This window comes from Pseudochaenichthys georgianus, chromosome 10, assembly GCF_902827115.2.
Source record: "Pseudochaenichthys georgianus chromosome 10, fPseGeo1.2, whole genome shotgun sequence".
NCBI lineage: Eukaryota > Metazoa > Chordata > Actinopteri > Perciformes > Channichthyidae > Pseudochaenichthys > Pseudochaenichthys georgianus.
The window spans coordinates 11254195-11272740 of record NC_047512.1 but is presented as its reverse complement, the minus strand read 5'-3'; the positions used below and the strand labels follow the sequence as shown (position 1 = coordinate 11272740).

Genomic DNA, 18546 nt, shown 5'->3' with positions numbered 1-18546 from the left:
TTGTCCTTTCTCTCCGAGTTAAAGTGACAGATTTAATAATAAGAGCGTGTATAGTGAAAGAAACTGAGTTTATGTGTGCGAGGGTAGATTATGGATTACATTCTATAATCACCTTAACGGCTAGTAGGACCACACACACACACACACACACACACACACACACACACACACCACACACACACACACACACACACACACACACACACACACACACACACACACACACACACACACACACACACACACACACACACACACACACACACACACACCACACACACACACACACACACACACACACACACACACACACACACACACACACACACACACACACACACACACACACACACACACACACACACACACACACACACAGTAAAAAAAGTCACAGCAGGCTGATGTATTGTCCTTTACTCCTTTACAGCCTTGCCTTTATCTAGCAGGTAGCGCGCTACTGAGCAAACAGAACACGGTGCAGGTTATTACAACCAATCTGCTTTAAACAGCAATAAGTCAGGATCCAAAACTATATAAGGCCCCTAACTAGAGACAGTCACATAAAACATAAAGTAAAACATGTTTAAAAATGTTAAGAGTAAAACATGTTTGAAACCAATAAAGGTCAATGGGACAGGACTCATGGGACACACTGCAGTGCGACTCACTCTGTGTAATTGGACACATCAAACAGCCACTAGTAAGGAGGAAACAGCAATAAAGTCATAATAAAGTGCAGCAGTACGGACATAAAACAGAACATTAACCGCTGCGGCGTCTGGACACAGATATCCATGCTAATTTAAAACAAAATGACGATTTCACATAAATGTTTAACAGTAAAGCTGGTGTATGTATTGTTAAAGGTGGGGTATGTAATTTTGGAGAAACCAGCTCGCACAGATGGAAGGCTGACAGGCAGGTAGGCCATCCAGTTATTTTAGCCGGGCCGGCTCAGATGATTGGTCGTGCTTTTTACAGCGCCACGGCTTCCACAGATGACATTTTTATGTATTTATTGTCAAAGTATTTAAGATATTCATTGCTATCGGGACGTTAAGAACATTCCATGGAATATAACAAAAAGTGTTTCTGAAGTGAATTACCTACCCCACCTTTAAGTCATCGATATTTAAATAGAAACAAAATCTCAAAACTGAGTAATATTCCCTTTCTCTTTTGTTGATGCTGTCTAGTGTTTGATATTCCTTGGTAAATGCTTTGTGTTTTGAAAACAAATCTTTATAAACTCACTTCCTGTGTGATCTGTTCTGATTTTAGTTTACCTACACAGCACATCGCTGGCTTACAGAAAATACAATGTTGTTCTGTGCTCTGAAGTGAAGACATGACAAAGTGATAGTTGTGACTCAAACAGGAATTAAACACACATGAGCAGGATGACTAAAGGGTTAAAGAGTTTTCGAGTTTGTCTACCGCAGATGTAATCTAACAAAAAACTAAAAAGATAGCATAGATAGATTCAACTTATTGTCATTACACAGTACAGGTGCCATGTAACGAAACGGTTTCTCTGCATTTTACCCATCCTAGTGTTAGGAGCAGTGGGCTGCCATTATGTACGGCGCCCGGGGAGCAGTGTAGGGAACGGTGCCTTGCTCAGGGACACCTCGGTAGCACTTGGTCTTTCCGGGACTTGAACTGGTGACCTTCCAGTTGCCAAGCCAAGTCCCTATGGACTTCGTCACCACCGCCCACCGCCAGCATGATCCTCTCCAAAGTGTATATATGTCAAATAAATGATCAACCCTGACTGTTCCCTTTAGATATAGGCTAGAGATGAACTGTACAGGCGGTTCATTGTTTGTTGTCTGTATACAGGAGTCTGGGTGTAGTTCTCAGTAACGAACTTAGGAGATCAGCAGATCAGAAGAACCTGAGAAGATCTCCATGTTCCTGAAGAGGGATTGAACTCATTATCTGATGAACCCGAGCATCTGCATGTGTGTGAGCTCAGAATGCAAGCTCAGCCTCCCTTGGTGCGAACACATGGAAAATGCTGTGACCGTGAAAACAAATTAACATCATTTTTGGATGATTGTTATCTCATAATGTTGGTCCACCGACTATAAAAGTGAATGACTGATTCAAATGCGGAAATATTTTCTACATCAAACTCTTATTTTTTTGTAAATTCCATCAACATTTTGACAAATTCCAGGATATTACTACAGCTTTATAATTGTTATTACCAAATATTGTTATTCTTTTAGAGTTACGGAAATCGATGATATTCAATATTTATGTTCTCTGGTTTGTTAAGATACACTATCAAGAAAACTACTGCACGGAGCTTAACTACTGAAAAATTCACAATTAAGTAAATTAACACTAAATGTAGGAAAACCCCCATCAAGGTTAGAAGTAGATGAATATCACAAGAGAGCGATGCAATGTTATCATAAGTTGTTCAAGACACACCAAAGAAAATGTAAGGAAATCAGAATGAGAAAAGCAGCAGTGTACTAGTTTTTTTTTTTTTTTTTTTTTTTTAAAATCCAGTTTGGGACTTCTGCCACTTTTCATACCGTTGCTTAAGACCACATCCTCTTTCTGACAAGACCCAAGGAAAACAAATCTGATAAACCTTCTCATCCAATAATAAAAGCCAGAGACGCACCTGTCTGTGGGGCTGTCGTCAGTGTGTGTGTGTTGTGGTGAGTCAGAGGAGGCAGGACCCTCCTCCCCGTCCTGAGGCAGCTCTTCACATTCAGCCTCACACTTCTCATCGTCCAACAGCTCTGTGATCTGAAGACAGAAATACAGAAGACACACAAAGGTTAGATGGACTGTCTAGAACAGGAATAAGCAAAAAGATATCAGGTTAGAAATCAAAAACTATTTTTTGTAATCTTGTGATTGTTGCCTGCTTACTTTTTGAGCAGACATTTGAAATAGAATTGCCTTAATAAGACGGTAAATCGGCGATAGGTGGGTACACTTGAACAGATTAATGAAGCAGGCAGTGTTATGGACATCATATTCAAAAAGAGCTTCAGTGGCATCTTCTGCAGCCTGCTGACAGCGTTGGACAGATTGTCTGCTGCCTGTCTACTTAATTAAATACTCTCTTAATGCCTGCCTTATTGTTCCAGGTCTGTTAGCAGATTTATGAACCAGGTTGTGTCGTATTACTCTGCCTCCGCCAACTTAGTCAAGTGCTTCTGGAGAGCTGCCATGTTTGAGAGGCCACAGGGAGTCGCCATGTCACAAATAGTTACCAACATCAAAGGAAACTGTACAAGATATTGCATTTCTTTTCATGACTAATTTGACGTGATTGGCATACGGTTGGTTACAAGTGTCTTGAACTCTGTATCCGAAGTGTTTGTTAATAGTGTTGAAGTATTTTGGTTGACATTACAATATCCATATAAGGATAATGCAATGTTAGATGTCACTTTAACTCGCTATATATGGAGAACAATGTTATTTTTCTTTTGAACTTCGTCAAGAGGTCAATGCAATAAATAAAGGAAGTGAAGATGACTGAAGAACTGAAGAGAGAACCAAAGGATGTAATGAATGTGATGGTTAACGAGTGATGCAGGAGGGGAAGAAGGGGGTTGAGATGTTAGAGAGGGAGGGAGGGGGAGGGCAGTAAACATGTAGGTAGACAGAAATAACTCATGGTGACAGCTGACATCATGTGAAGACACAAACCTAAATCCTTGAGCAGCTGTAAACTTAAAATAATACAAATAATTTCTTAATGTTTTGTTGAGTAGTATGTTTTTTCCAAAATAAATGATACATTTCTTGATGCTATAAGCACAAGCCATGGTCACAAAAGCTTTTTCATTTGCTATTGTATGTAGCAATGTCACTTTAAAAATGAACTGGGGGAAACCCCGGAGGCAGTATGGGTTAAAAGGTCATGAAACATATGCGTCATTGTGAGGATTTCTTCTGCTCCACAACTCTGATTTCTCTCCTCTCTTTCCTCTTTCCTTCTCTCTCCCCTCAGCAGCATCTCCATCTGCTGCTGTCACTGTGCCGTTGCTACGGAAACACCTCTATTCCAAGAGCTATGATTGGCTGATGGGGAATTCTTGCATCGTCACATGCACAACTTACAGAGGATGACTCACAAGACTCCTCCAAGTGTGTGTGTGTGTGTGTGTGTGTGTATGTGTGTGTGTGTGCTGAACTAAGCAATCCTACTCTTAGACAAGACAACTTAATGCTCATGTTTTATTTCATTTTCTTATGCGCACAACACCATAGAGATTGTAAAAAAAAATGCAACTTATGCATCTGTAAAAATGTTAAAGGCATACAATATATAGACTCGTATGGAATAAATGCCTCTTAGGCTGCGGCCACACGAGGACGAAAACGGTCGTTTGCGTTACTGTTTAGTGTCATATAGACCGTTCGGCCACACGAGGACGACCGAATACGGCACTAAACGGCTGAGGAAACGATAACGGGTCCCAAGGTGGATAGAACGGCATATGCAACGCTCTGGGGGGTCCAACGGCTCCGTGTGTACGCCCTATACGATCATTTTCTGATAATGATGAGGCAATAGCCCCGCCTCTCCCCACCTCTGCTGCTCACCCCCGCGTCAAAGTAAACTGCACACTGAATTCAGATTATTTATCTTTCTCTCGATATGGACCTAAACGCGAGTGAAGTCTAATCTGACAGGACGGAGACACGCAGCTCTGCTCACCTGCAGCTCCTCCCGCTGCAGCAAAACACACACTTCAAGTCAGATCATCACCCTTAGCTATTTTAATTACCTCTCAAACTCCCTCAACTAGTTATAAATATGTTTATTTTTACTGTCATCAGCTGCTGCATGAGACAGACACTGACGCTGTCCAAAGAGAGGGAGGAAAAAGAGAGGCTCCGTGTATTTTATTATTATAATATATAGAGTCGTTATTCATTTGTTTAAAAGCTCAATAAATAACAAAGAAGACCTTTGACCGGCACTTTTATAATTTTGTCCGGAAGATTTAAACTTTAATACACGTTGACTGGCGAAAAACTCTGCCCGGTTCCCTCGGCCCCCACCGCGGAGAATAAACAGAAGGGCAACCATGACAACCATGCTTCTTCGCTGCTTTTGTGGAGGAAGTTACAGCGCCACGTACAGGCTCCTGCATATGTACTGCAGCTTCTCCAGCGGTTGGAGCTAAACGGAGCGGTCTCGTGTGGACAGATACTATCCGGATAACTATTGCGTGTGGACGGAAGCTTTTTTGCGATTGCGTTTGCGTTAATCCTATGCGTTTAGCCGTTTTCGTCCTCGTGTGGCCGCAGCCTTAATGATCACTTAGGACCCACTAGAAGCGTGTGGTGGGTGTCTGTATCTTCACAGCCTCTGCCCTTTTTCTGTATTTTCTTATTCTGCTCTAGTCAGGGCGTTTCAGGGAGTCAACCTCTATAACAACAAACACACAGATTGACCAGATCGTTACTACAGAACCAAGAGCAAACTTTTAAAATGGCGTGGGGAAAAGGGCAACTTCGAATGTTCTGTTTTCGAACCAAAACCAACAAACATTCTGCCTTTAACTGAATGATTAAATGCTACGAAAAGCTGTGGAATGATCATTTATCACCACAACCTCTTACTTTACCCAACACAACCATTTTGCTTCGCCAGTGTGCCATGTTCATTGATGTAGTCATTTGTGCCAATTGTTGCAATTGCAGTAGTACAGTCCCCCTTTTGTGGATACAAATCTCCCAGTAATTAATTTGTCATCCACCATCAAAAAGAGTCAGATCTACATCTTGATGTTAAACTAATTTAAAGCTATTCACCACTGATGTCAATGTAGAAAGCCATGAATAGAAGTTGTACTGAACACCTAGCAAGAGCATACTGGGCCACTGATGTGAGATATAGAGAAAATGAGTCTGGATATCACCATAAATGTAGGAGTCCCCCTGGTGTATACCCATTTAAATGCAGGAGACAATGAAACTTCTTACCGTCCCCTGAGCTACAGAATATGACTGATGCCCTGCTGAGTTAGTCATCAGAGAGTATTTGAGGTGATGTAACTAACTAACTAGCTGTTGTTAAAACCCCTGTCAGGATATCCTGGACTGGTCATTTCTTTCCCTCAAAGAGTACATCTTTGTATGGCGAGTGTGTTTGCGTGCCCGAGTGGGTGAAAAGACGGGGCAGAGAGCGCCCTGGAACAAAAGGTCCCAGCCTCGGCTTTGGTTTAGCGGTCCAGAGTTTGGGGACGGAAAGCGGAGAAAAACAACGAGCCTCACTGACATCATTAGTGGGCCAAGAACAAAGGACAATCACAAGTGACCGGGACTGACATTACAAGTCTCAACTGAGGATGTTTAGATGTTAGATTGGGAAACATTTATTCAGTCAATGCATTGCTATACAAGATGAGCAAGATGTTTTTGCAGGTTTTACTATGTTCCAAATGGAGAAGTACAAGGAAGACAAACAGCTTTTTAATACTTGCAAAACGTAAGGCTGGCTTCCAGGTGTTTTGAGTTAGGAGAGTAGATTTTATTGTAGGTAAAATAAGTAGGCTAACATTTAATTGTTCATATAAAACATTTTTAAATCTCATCTAATTTTTTTGAATGCTATTGCCACTAGTTGCTTTCTTCTTGAGGCTATTTTCAGTGATTTTATATGTAAAAATGCAGGATTTGCTTTTATTTGCCTTAGTTGTTTACATTAGAAACACGGCATCTGAAAACTAATATGAAACTGAGAAACTATTCAGATTAAAATCTTCGATCACAAAAATGAGGAAAAACACTGAGATGTTCAAAAATGAGCGAGATAATACATTGCTAATATTTGCTTGTCTCATATCTTAGAGATTGAGGGGAGATAGAACAGGGAATCCTCAAAATTGAGAGTTCAAAAACAATCCAACATTCAAATGGTAGAGCCCTGAAAAAAAGCTTCGTACAAAAAGGTCCAAACTGTTCTATTTCCCCTCCTGTTGGTGTGTTCTCGCTCGTTCTTGTGTGACGGCACTGTTACCTTCCAGCAGAGCCTCTGTAGAAAAGCTCTCTGGTCTTACGCTCCTGCAGTGAGTGGGAAGTGTAATCTACAAATGTGTTAGAAACTGATTTACAGATGTCCATATTCTCTCCGACCACGCATTAAATGCATACAGAGTACTTTTCCCTTTTAGTTCCGATAGTTCCTGGGATTTTGCGTTCACACCAAAAAGAGAACTTAGTTCATGAGAACTTTTACCCCATTTTTAGTGCCTGCTAGAGAGCAGGTACTTTCCTCGGGAGAAAAAAGTTCCAATTTCTGATTGGCTGGGTGAATTGCAAACCACGCCCCGTAAAACTCTGAAAAGTTTTGTGAAGCCGCCATTGTATTTGCTGACATTAGCATTATTAGCATTAGCCCAGCGCACCAACGGAGAGAGACTAACTTATGGCAACACAAAAAAAACCATGGGAGCGGTAGAGATGAGGAGGTGTCGGTGTTCTGGCGATTTACTCGGAAGGCTTCAGTAGAAGCTGCTGGGAGTCCCAGCAGCTAGTCCCCAACTCCAGGGACTTCCGCCCGGGGACTTCGGGTGGCAGTATACGCCGTGAAGTTGTTTGCGGCCTGCCAGTAAACCCAAAGCAGAAGTGACAGCGGCTTCATTTGCGTAATCTTCCCTCAGGGACTTATTCCGGTGTGAACGGGATCTGCTCTTTAGTTCCATGGGGGAACTAAGTGCAGGGAACTAAGTGCTGTGAAAGCGGCTAATAAATAATAAGTCAACATTGAGGCTGTCTACTTCCAACCACTTGATGTAAAAAACAAGTGTGTAGGTGTGTGTGTTCAAACAGGGCTGCCAACCCTCACGCATTGAGCGTGAGTCACGCAATTAACACATATCTCACGCACTCACGCCACACTTGCGTCCAAAATATATGTATATAAATTAGTGCTGTCAAAATTATCGCGTTAACGGCGGTAATTAATTTTTTGAATTAATTGCGTTAAAATATTTAACGCAATTAACGCATGTGCAGAATGGCCCGCCCCATACTTGCCACCAGTGGCAGCGCCAGGGTATGGCTGGGGTAGGCTACACCCATACCAAGAAATGGCTTAGCCCCACCATGAAAAATGAAGTTAGCAAAATAAAGTCTGCCAACTCGCGGAGTAAATTGCACAGACAGCAGTTAGTAAGATAGATTTCAGTAGCCACGGTTTTGAAAACTTTTGTCACGTAGTGATCGTCTTCTCAATAGAACATCTTTGATAACGGCGTGGTGTTGTTGCAGGAAGTCCCGACGCAGAATACTTTTGCTGTCGTACAGGGCAGAGCGATATAATAGTAATAACATGGCTCTGGTACAGGGGTGCACATAACTGGTATGCAGGTTATGTGCGTAATCTGAAATGCGTACCGTCACTTGTGTCACAAAGCGCATTTGCGTACCGACGTACTTGTGAAGCTTTTCCAGAAGGCGGTTAGATCACCGGACAACAGAGTCGGTCTCCGTGTGCACAGACAGGGCTGCTGTTAACGTCGGTCTGTACAACGGAATTGTGCCAAAACTATGCCAACCGGCTGCGGAGGGAGACTCCCCCCCCCCCCCCCCTCTCTGGAGAACTGCGCTAAAACAGCTGATCACAACGTTCACACTGTCGACTTTCACACTCTGTCGACTTTCCTGAAGTACTCCCCGTTGATAGAAATCAACACGTAATGAATTAAGACCCCACGGTTTGATGATTGATAGGTGTGTGGGTTGTCTTTCATTTTGACACGCAGACAAATGTTATAATAAACATAGATACTGTATGTTAAATGGATATATCCGCCTTCTTTCATTTATCTTTCCATTCCCAACAATATACATAAATAAATGGCATATTTTGGACATAGTTCTAATGGTGATTAATCATGATTAATTAATTTTTAAGCTGTGATTAATCTGATTAAAATTTGTAATCGTTTGACAGCCCTAAAGGCCCTGACACACCAACCCGATTTTGGGAGTCAGAGGCCGTCAGAGGCTGTCGGGCATTCGCGGCGCCGTAGTCAGGTTGGTGTGTCCCGCACCGTCGACCGTGACACGCCTTATTTGGACTGCCAGACCCGATGCATGGCCGATTCAACATGTTGAATCGGCCATGCATCGGGTCTGGCAGTCGGATCAAATAATCACTCTGATTGGCTGTTCAGCTAGCAAATCAGTGCATGAGAAGCGAAGCGGAAGTGAGGGACGTAAACAAACGATTTAAGAAGGCACACACAGACTGCTATTCATTTTCATCTCATCATGGCGATCTGGAATGATGCAAACGAAGACCTGCTCATCACCTTGATCCAGGAGAGGCCAGCTCTGTATGATATTATGGAGAAAAGATACTCTTCTTCTTCTCTGTCTTCCGGGTGTTGCCTCTTTTGAATGACGAATACACACTACCGCCGCCTGCTGGTAAGGAGAGTTATTGCCACTCATGCACTGAAGTCGGTGCGGTGTGTTCCCGTGCGACACATGGCCAAAACGCAGGAGAACACGGCCAGGCAACAGCCGACTTCAGCGTCGGCTAGTCCTCTGGTGACTGCTTGGTGTGTCAGGGCCTTAATATAAATATAAAAATAAAGTGAAGGAACAGCAAACCGAGCGGTCTACGAAATGAGACAGTCTTCTTGCTTAGTTCAGTAAAGTTGGAACGATATTGGGCGAATCGGATTTCACGGATCAATAACTCATGAACAAAACGTTATTCAGACACAAATGACGTCTCCTAAGTACCGTGGTAAGGTTGACAACGAACTACAAATCACATTTTGATTAAAAAAAGCCAATGGGCGCCGTCCTCCGAGCTGGACACATTACATTGGTCTCTATCCGCAGCCGGAGAAGACCGTCTGCACCGTCTCAGGGACCGTCTGCAAAGTGCAACTCCGAAAAAAGAGAATACAATAATATTCCATCACTATTATACAATACATCACTACCAAACTCACTACACACATCAATAGTCTCCTGTGTGTCATACTACAGCTAGGAGTTTGGAAGAATATGCTTTTGAATAATTTTGGGGAATATTTATAATGTAAAATCTTCAATAAATATGGCATCATCTTCAATAACTTTACTATTATACAGTATATTTCTACCAAACTCACTATTTGCATTATTTTTGTTAGCATCTGGTTAGCTAGCTGCGCTAACGGATATTAGAAGCTGTTTCAAAAACAAGGAGAGGGAGAGCTCTCTCCTGTCAGACTGAGAGAGATAACTACAGCTCAGTGAGGTAAGGGACTCTGAGTGTTAACTTTAGTCTAGTTATCTCAGTGGGTCTCAAATGGTTTGGTCACCATTTATGAGAATACATGAAAAACAGTTGTGAAATACTATATGACAGTAAAACAAGAATACAGTTTAAAAGGGAAGTGATTTGTAAAATATCCATAAAGAAAAAGAAAATCTGTGTACAGTTCTGTTTCATATGGGTGTTGAGAGATATATCCATAGATCTCTTAATTTTTCTCTCAAAAAGCACCAGATTGATGAATTTAACTTCAATATTGTAATAAAAATCCCCCAACAAAATATCACTTTACCTCTGCTTACACCAGTGGTTCTCAAACTTTTTCTGTCAGGCCCCCTCCTTTGGAGAAAAAAAAAGTCGGGCCCCCCCAACACAAATGGCTCAGTGGCTGCACCAGAGATTTCTTTTGGGGGTGCTGTGGGGTAGCTTGACGTTTCATAGAGGGTGCTCCAACATTTAGGGTTTCCCATTAATGTACCGGTCGCTACAGTGGAATCTTCTACTGCAACACTCTCCACGCATATACACAGTGTTCCCGCAACTGTTACAATGAAGGCTCGATAATCAGCTCACGGCATATAGGTGTAAGCAGGGGTAAAGTGCTATTTTTATAGGTGGTGTGTAGACCTCACATAGGGGGGTCCGGGGGCATGCTCCCCCGGGAAGACTTATTTTTAAATATTGAAGTTAAATGCATCAATCTGGTGCACTTCGAGCAAAATGAAGAGATCTATGGATACCTCTATCAACACATATGAAACAGAACTGTACACACTTACTTTTTCTTTATGGACATTTTACAAATCACCATTTTAAACTTTATTCTTGTTTTACTGTCATATAGTATTTCATAGCTGTTTTTCATTTATTCTCTTATTTTTGTATAAATATAATGATCATATAAATGTGTGCCTCGGAAATAATTGTTTACATTAATGGTGACCAAAACGTTTGAGACCCACTGAGATAACACTGAGAGAGTCCTTTAGCTCACTGAGGGTGCGTTCACACCTGCCTTGTATAGTCCGTTTGAATCGAACCCTGGTGCGTTTAGCCGCTTGGTGCGGTTCATTTGGGTCGGTGTGAATACAATCCGAGACCTCTTAAAGGTGACATGTCATGCTTTTCCGGTTATTACCCGTCCCCTTGTCTGTTATGAAGGTTTTTATGCATGTAAACGGTGTGCAGAGTAAAAACCCTCAAAGTACAAAATGTTGCGAGTAAAACTCTAAAACAGAAAATACCTCCCCAAAACGCCTCGTTGGAGATACATCACTGTCCATTTGATTCTTCCGGGTACATCATGATGTCATGTCGTCCCCGGAACGAAATGGACCAATCCGTGGAGTCGTTATGTTACGTCCACGGAGCCGTTACGGTAAGCCCACGCTGATTGGTCCAAATTGACCAATCCACGGACTTCCTCACACACTCAGTGCAAGCAGCTCTGCTGATCTCTCCTCCCTGGCTGCAGGCTGATAACAGACAGTTGGGATCGCGGCAAAATTCTCTCTGCAGACCCATTCTCCCAGCGTTTATCAACCTTTTTCTTACTCAATATCAAGCCACACTTATTGTTTTTACTTAGGCTGTGACTTTGTGTGTGCTCAGGATGAGTTTGGCTGTGTTTCGCTAAACAAAGAAATCACACCTCCACGGAGCTCAGCGCGATTCACAACGTCCCGACTGGTCCCGACCAATCGGAGCACACTGGGCTCACAGGGAGGGGGGGGGCAAGAGCTGCAATGAGCCGTTTAGTGGAGAGAGTGAATACTGCTGAATACACATACTTTACAAAGATGCTGTATGCAAAACCAATGTGAGTTTGGAAAATTGCACAGTCTAAATCTATTCTAGTAGACCTCAACAATGGAATTATGATCAGTGGAAATGGCCATGACATGTGACCTTTAAGTGAACTAAACAACCGGACTCTGGTTCGCTAAAATAGGTGGTCTCGGAGCGCTTGCTTGCGAACTCTGGAGCGGTTCATTGCTGGTGTGAACGCAGTCCGCACCAAAACATAGGAAGCGCAGTATTTACGTGTCACAAGAACGCGGATATCTTCAAAAATCTTTAGCGAAAGAGTCTTTCAAGACATCCGCGGTTGTTTAGTTAAAGAGTAAAGCAGAATTACGTGTTGAACAGTGTCGTGTAAAGTACAAATTCTCCGTCAGCTACATAAAAGTAAGAACACCTGTCGTCGGTGAAACGCCCCTCCTTACTGCAGAACGTCTCTCATTATATGTGTTATAATTAGAGCCGGGACTCGATTAAAAAAATTAATCTAATTAATTAGAGGCTTTGTAATTAATTAATCGAAATTAATCGCTATTTAATCAAATATACATATTTGACCTGAGAACAGTGAGAAGCAATTTTCACATGGATTTTACTCCAAGTGGTCTACAGTCGAGTGCAATCCAGTGAGCCAGGGAGTTGGTTATTTTCTCAGACGTGGACTTACTTATCCTGGCCCTGAAACCAGTCATCTGGTTGTGTGGGTTGGGTCAGGGTGTGGTTCCTTGCACTCGGAGTCGGGCTAACGTCCACGCTAGCTGCTACATGCTTTGCATTTAGGTGATACTTTAGGCTTGATGTGCTGCGGTGATATGCAAATTATTTTTTGCATAATTTGCACACAACCGTGCTCTTATCGACGCTTCCATCCGTCCGTTTTTTAAAACAACATTTCCCATCTACGGGGCCGACCAAAGCGGTCTCATCAGCTTGTTCGTTCATGTTTGACTATTGTTCACCGTGGTTTGTTGTTGTTTGAAGTCCCATGCTGTCGTTAGTTGGTGCTCCAGTATAATCGGTACGCCTGAAACTCATCCAGTGAGAAACGTTCCGCTGTGCAAAAATAAGTGCGATGAAAGTGCGATTAAAATGCGTTAATTTTTTTAACGCGTTAATTTTTGTGTAATTAATTAATCTTAATTAACGCGTTAAAGTCCCGGCCCTAATTATAATGTTTTTTAACGGACGTTGTCTGATTATATAATCATATGCGCTAGTGTCTGTTGATCTCCAGATTAACAGCAGCATGAGAATAACCTGCCGAAAGTGCCGATGCTCCATGGCGGAGGCTCCGGTAGAAATTGCCGGGATTTGCGCTTTTACCCCCTTAATGTCTGACCAATGGTTGAACTGCATTTCCGTGCACATGACGTGTTTAAAGTTTATAGTCCGTTTGAGTTTTTCCAGTGTGAACGCAAACCGAACCTTCTGAAAAATGAAACAATGTAACAAACTGTGGTCTGGTGCGCACCAGAAAACGGACTATTAGGTGTGAATGCACCTCTCAGTCTGACAGGAGAGGACTCTCCTCCACTTTGTTGTTGAAAAAACTCCTTATATCCGTTAGCGTAGCTCGCTAGCACCAGAAACGATCTCCGGTACCGGTGCGCTCTCTCTTTCTCGCGCACACAAAATGGCTCGTTCCACACACACACAGAGCCGAGCTTTAATGAAACACAGAGACCCAGACGTAATAGTACTGTACTGGATCATATTATTTTCGAATCAATAATTTTTCAAATTATGATTTTTTTATCTTTTTATAACCGTTTTTCCTCCTGGTCTCTTGCGCGCCACCCACTTTGAGAACCACTGGCTTACACCGATATGCCATGTTATATGGTGTGAGCTGATTATCGAGCCTTCATTGTAAGAGTCGCGGGTACACTGTATGTGCGTATTCCACTGTAGCACCCGGTACATTAATGGGAAACCCTAGTTTGTACATGTTCAATACATTTGTAACACTGTACACATGAACGTTTATTTTTCACAAAAAAAAATCTCACTCCAAGCTGAACTCAAAGGTTGGCAGCCCTGGTTCATATCACATGTCCCTATAAAGACATTATACATCTCCCATACCCAGTGGCATTTTTATATGTACAAAAGTGGTGGGGCACAAAAAAACTTAGATGTCTATATCAGAGTTCCCGTTAGAAATTTTTTTCGCCGGTCAACATGTCCGTTAAAGTTTAAATCTTCCGGACAAAATCAGAAAAGTGCCGGTCAAAGGTCTTCTTTGTTATTTATTGTGCTTTAAAACTAATTGATATGATTCGATATTAAACAAACTAATTATATTAGATTAACTACATTATTCAAACGTGTTCAGTAATTTACAATAACACGGGAATAATAAACGGAGCGTTCTCCCCCTCTCCTGACAGCCCGTCAGTATCATGCAGCTCGCGGATCAGTAATGAGTGACCCGACAGTAAAACTAAACATATCTATAACTAGTTACGGTAGTTTGAGAGCTAATTAAAATAGCTACGTGTGATATTCTAACTTGAAGTGTGTGTTTTGTTCCGCTCACCGCTGCATGCGATTATGCAGAGCTGCGTGTCGACTCGTCAGCAACAGCTGATCTCTCTCTCCCGGCAGATTAGACTTCACTCGCATTTATGTCCATATCGATCAGATCTAGCTAGTTCTAGCTAATGATATGACTACCTGCTTATTAAAAGACACCTAAACAATAAGCGTCGCTATGCAACCGGGTGAGGCCGCAAAGTATAGCGCAGCATTATGCATTTGTTTACATGCCCACAGGAACCCCGAGGCATTACCAACAGATCAACGCACAATCAACCCATACAGGACATCTCTTTCTCCACATTACGTGTTAGACATTATAATTGACTATTCTTGTCTGTCACATACTCTTCTGTCGGTCACATAAATGGCGCAAGTTGCGCAACTGATGTGGTATTGCGCTAAACGGAAATTATTTTTGAACGGACACTTTGACCGGAGAGATTTAGATTTGCCGGTCTTGAGCATATTTTACCGGTCGTAGTCCGGTAATTACCGGCTAACGGGAACTCTGGTCTATATATAAGCTTCTGCAGTGAGGTGCATGGCTGGTGAGGCACTAGCACTGACTCTTCAGGTTTACAAATATTATATTTTGACCTAAATCAAAATCTAATCTAATCTAGTTCAACAAAAGGATATCCAAAAAATGTAATTTTATCATTTAAATATTGAATTCTTCTCTCTTAGTAAGATCCCATTTTCAATAAAATTGCAGTCTTACCTTGACTTGAAGATTAAGTCCATTTGCCTATCCTTCTGGACAAAAATCTCTATTACTTTTTTGTAAAAGTCCTCCTTATCTTCTTGTAGTTTCAAAAGTCTATCATAAATCTAATCTAATCAATAGATTTATGATTCGGAAATTATAAAAGTAGGGTAGACATGTGGATATTATCCGGCTGAACAAAACGTGCATTTATCTAACAGGTTTGTTTCCCACAGATCATATTTTGAGCTATTTTCTAAAATCCTATGGAGAAATCTCATTGCTTTTTTGTCGAGGGAAGCCATGCGCAGCTTACTTCCGGGTTTTAGGACGCGTCACTGCAGCTCTCTCGTCTCCTCTTCACACACCACACTTTTCGCGGCACACGTACTTACAGCCAATCAGCTCTGAATTATGTGAGATGACGTATGGTGGGGATGGCAGCTCTATGCCCCTATGGTCATTATTTTTTTGCCACACACATTAAATAGGACAATACTCTGAGCATGCGCAGTGTAGTTTTTACAGTCACCGTTCACTTAGACAGAGAGAGGGAGGGGCAGGATCGGGTTTTGTCCCACATGGCTCTAAACAGCTCAATAGGCACACACTGTAGACACTAATTAGAAGAGCACAGACTAAAACAACAATGTACAGACGAATCAGATGATTAAACATGATCTTAAAATATATTTTATATTTTTTTTTTCATTTTTTTGTAATCATTATTTTTAATACTTTCTGCTGACACTAGGTGGGGCTGTGCCACCTGCCCCTAATGACCAGTCGCCACTGCCCATACCATCCAGCGAGGCCATCACCTCCTCTTTAAATAACTACATAACTGTGTCAAAGGAAGTGTTTCAACCTATATATGCTGCTAACTGTGGCTGAAAATCATGCAACCTTTGGCTCTGGTGTTGAAAGAAATACTCCATTCACTCAGTTACAATTAATATTTATAATCTTGTATATTCACTGTGGCCTCTCAAGCATGGCTCAGCTCCAGAAGCACTTGACTAAGTTGGCAGAGGCAGTTGGCAGAGTAATAAGACATAACCTGATTCATAAATCTGCTAACACTAACAGACCTGGAAAAACAAGGCAGGCATTAAGAGAGTATTTCATTAAGTAGACAGACAGCAGACAATCTGTCCAACACTGTCAGTAGAACAGAGAAGATGCCACTAAAGCTCTTTTTGAATATAATATTAATAACATTGCCGGCTTTATTAATCTGTGAAAGTTAACCCTCTGAGACCCACAGAATCCTCACAGACGGACAGTAATTTCTAAAAATGCAAAAATCTCGAAATGTCTACAGTCTTTCTTAGCAAATCATGGGATGATATTTTCGATGGTGTTCTTGATAACCAAATGGGGTGTTTGAGGGATTTTTGGGAATATTCATCAATTCAAGTTAGCAAACACGTTTAAATTAACACACTATAATCGGTGTTACAAATTCTATTGAACCAAGAATTGCTGCAAAAACTTATTTTACATAATAGGGCAAGGGAGTATTCATGTTCGAAGCCCTTAAGCACTCATTTATTACAGATGTATGATAACAACAACTTGACACACAGTGCTTATCTGCATTTTAAATTAATCTTGAGGTTTCCAGCTTTAAGATGATGTACACCACAATGCGACATAGTTTACCTGCCATCAACCATGCAGATCGTCTAACTCAGGGGTTTTCAAAGTGTGGGAAGGTGAGCCTCCCCTCAGAGAACATAAGAACAGCCGCGCCCCCCATCCCAATTAGTAATGCTATTATTATTGTTGTTGTTGCTATTATGCAGGGATATTCAATTGCATTTCAAAGAGGTCCAGTAAGAAAATGTAATTAAATGCTCTGTTTAATGACTCCGACTGTTTCTCTCTTCTTGTCTCGTCTCTGTGTGTGTGTTTGAATCTATCGTGCTGACTCACTGACTGCACCGATTTGATTGGCTGAGTAGCGCCACCTCCTTAAAACATTAAACAATAACTTTTTAAAACCTTTTTATCTTTATTTTTTACATTTTCAACATTGTGGATGAATCCTTATATGCTCCCGTCAACTTTGCCTCCCCTTATTACACTCACCCTCCTTTAGTGGGAACAATGAGTCTGCGTCTTTGATGCGCACAGGCGGATGATGCAATGTAGACAGGAGTAAACGCAGATCATCCTCTGGCTGCAGCCTTGACCGGTACTTGCTTTTGATCCAAGTCAATGCGGAAAACCCGCACTCACACAGGTAGGTGGAGGTGAAGGGAATGAGCACTTTTACAGCCTTTTTGGCGAGGTGGGGGAACTCGGTCTCCACAGACAGCCAAGTGACGTTTTCTGCCAGACGCTGTCTCCTCTCTCACTTTAGGTAACTTCACTAAAAATGTATCCATGTTGCCGCTCGCATAAAGTTAGCTGAAGTTAACTAGCTAGATTTCACTGTTTCTCGTTATTTTTTTCTCACGCTGCGCCTCCCCTGAAGCTCTCTGGCGCCCCCCCAGGGAGGTGCGCCTCACACTTTGAAAACCGCTGGTCTAACTAAATTCAATAGATGAATAGCCACTAAGGGGTAAATGCTCCTTTACAGCTCCGTTCCTTTCCATTACAGCAGCTTTCAGACTTCAGATGTGTTCATCCTGGAAGTTTCCATAAATACGCACGAGTAAGATTTATGTTGTGACTTCCAAGTCAAAGTGACTCTGGGTCTTATTCAGATATGAGGCTCAAATTGCAATCCCATTGAGGCCTGAGATTCAAGGCCAAATGAAATCAAGTCGACAGGGCATATTTTTTCTCTACAGTCAACAGCAGCCTGAAAAAAGACTATATCTTATTAAGATGGGACAGTGTGCTTATATTTCATCGTTCACTAGAAACCGGTTCTGCCCTTTAGCTCAATTTCCTAGAGCTATGATTCAAAACAGAACATACTGCTTTCTAATGTCACAGGATGCAATGTGGTTGTGGTAGACAAAAGTAAATGTTCTGCCTTGTGAGCAAGAAAACATCTGCTGAGGAATAAAAGGAACTATCAACAGTCCAGCCGTTGTCAAAGCTAGGTAGAAAATGCCACGGGCAAATTTCAGTACTGAGCGCACCCATATAATGACATTTAATATTTTATCTAGAAGAATCCTGATTTTAGCTTTCGTACATTGACACAAAAATCTACCAACACCAATTCAAAACAAACGCACCCACTGTTGTCATCATAGCAACGGCAAGTCTC

General features: G+C 41.9%; 1 protein-coding gene and 1 long non-coding RNA gene across 6 annotated transcripts in view; one reads left to right on the top strand and one right to left on the bottom strand.

Moving 5' to 3' along the window:
- The window catches only part of fam13b (family with sequence similarity 13 member B), a 98247-nt gene that overhangs the window by 37393 nt on the left and 42308 nt on the right, over window positions 1-18546 (bottom strand). For all 5 annotated transcript variants that reach the window (XM_034092881.2, XM_034092880.2, XM_034092884.2 and 2 more), the window contains exon 7: window positions 2642-2769. In XM_034092881.2, coding sequence (XP_033948772.1) covers window positions 2642-2769 — 128 coding nt within the window. The remainder of the gene's footprint in view (window positions 1-2641; window positions 2770-18546) is intronic.
- LOC117453861 (uncharacterized) lies at window positions 2719-17150 on the top strand. The gene is made up of 3 exons (XR_004552934.1): window positions 2719-2800; window positions 3989-4125; window positions 16072-17150. It is a non-coding gene; the product is annotated as an uncharacterized lncRNA (long non-coding RNA).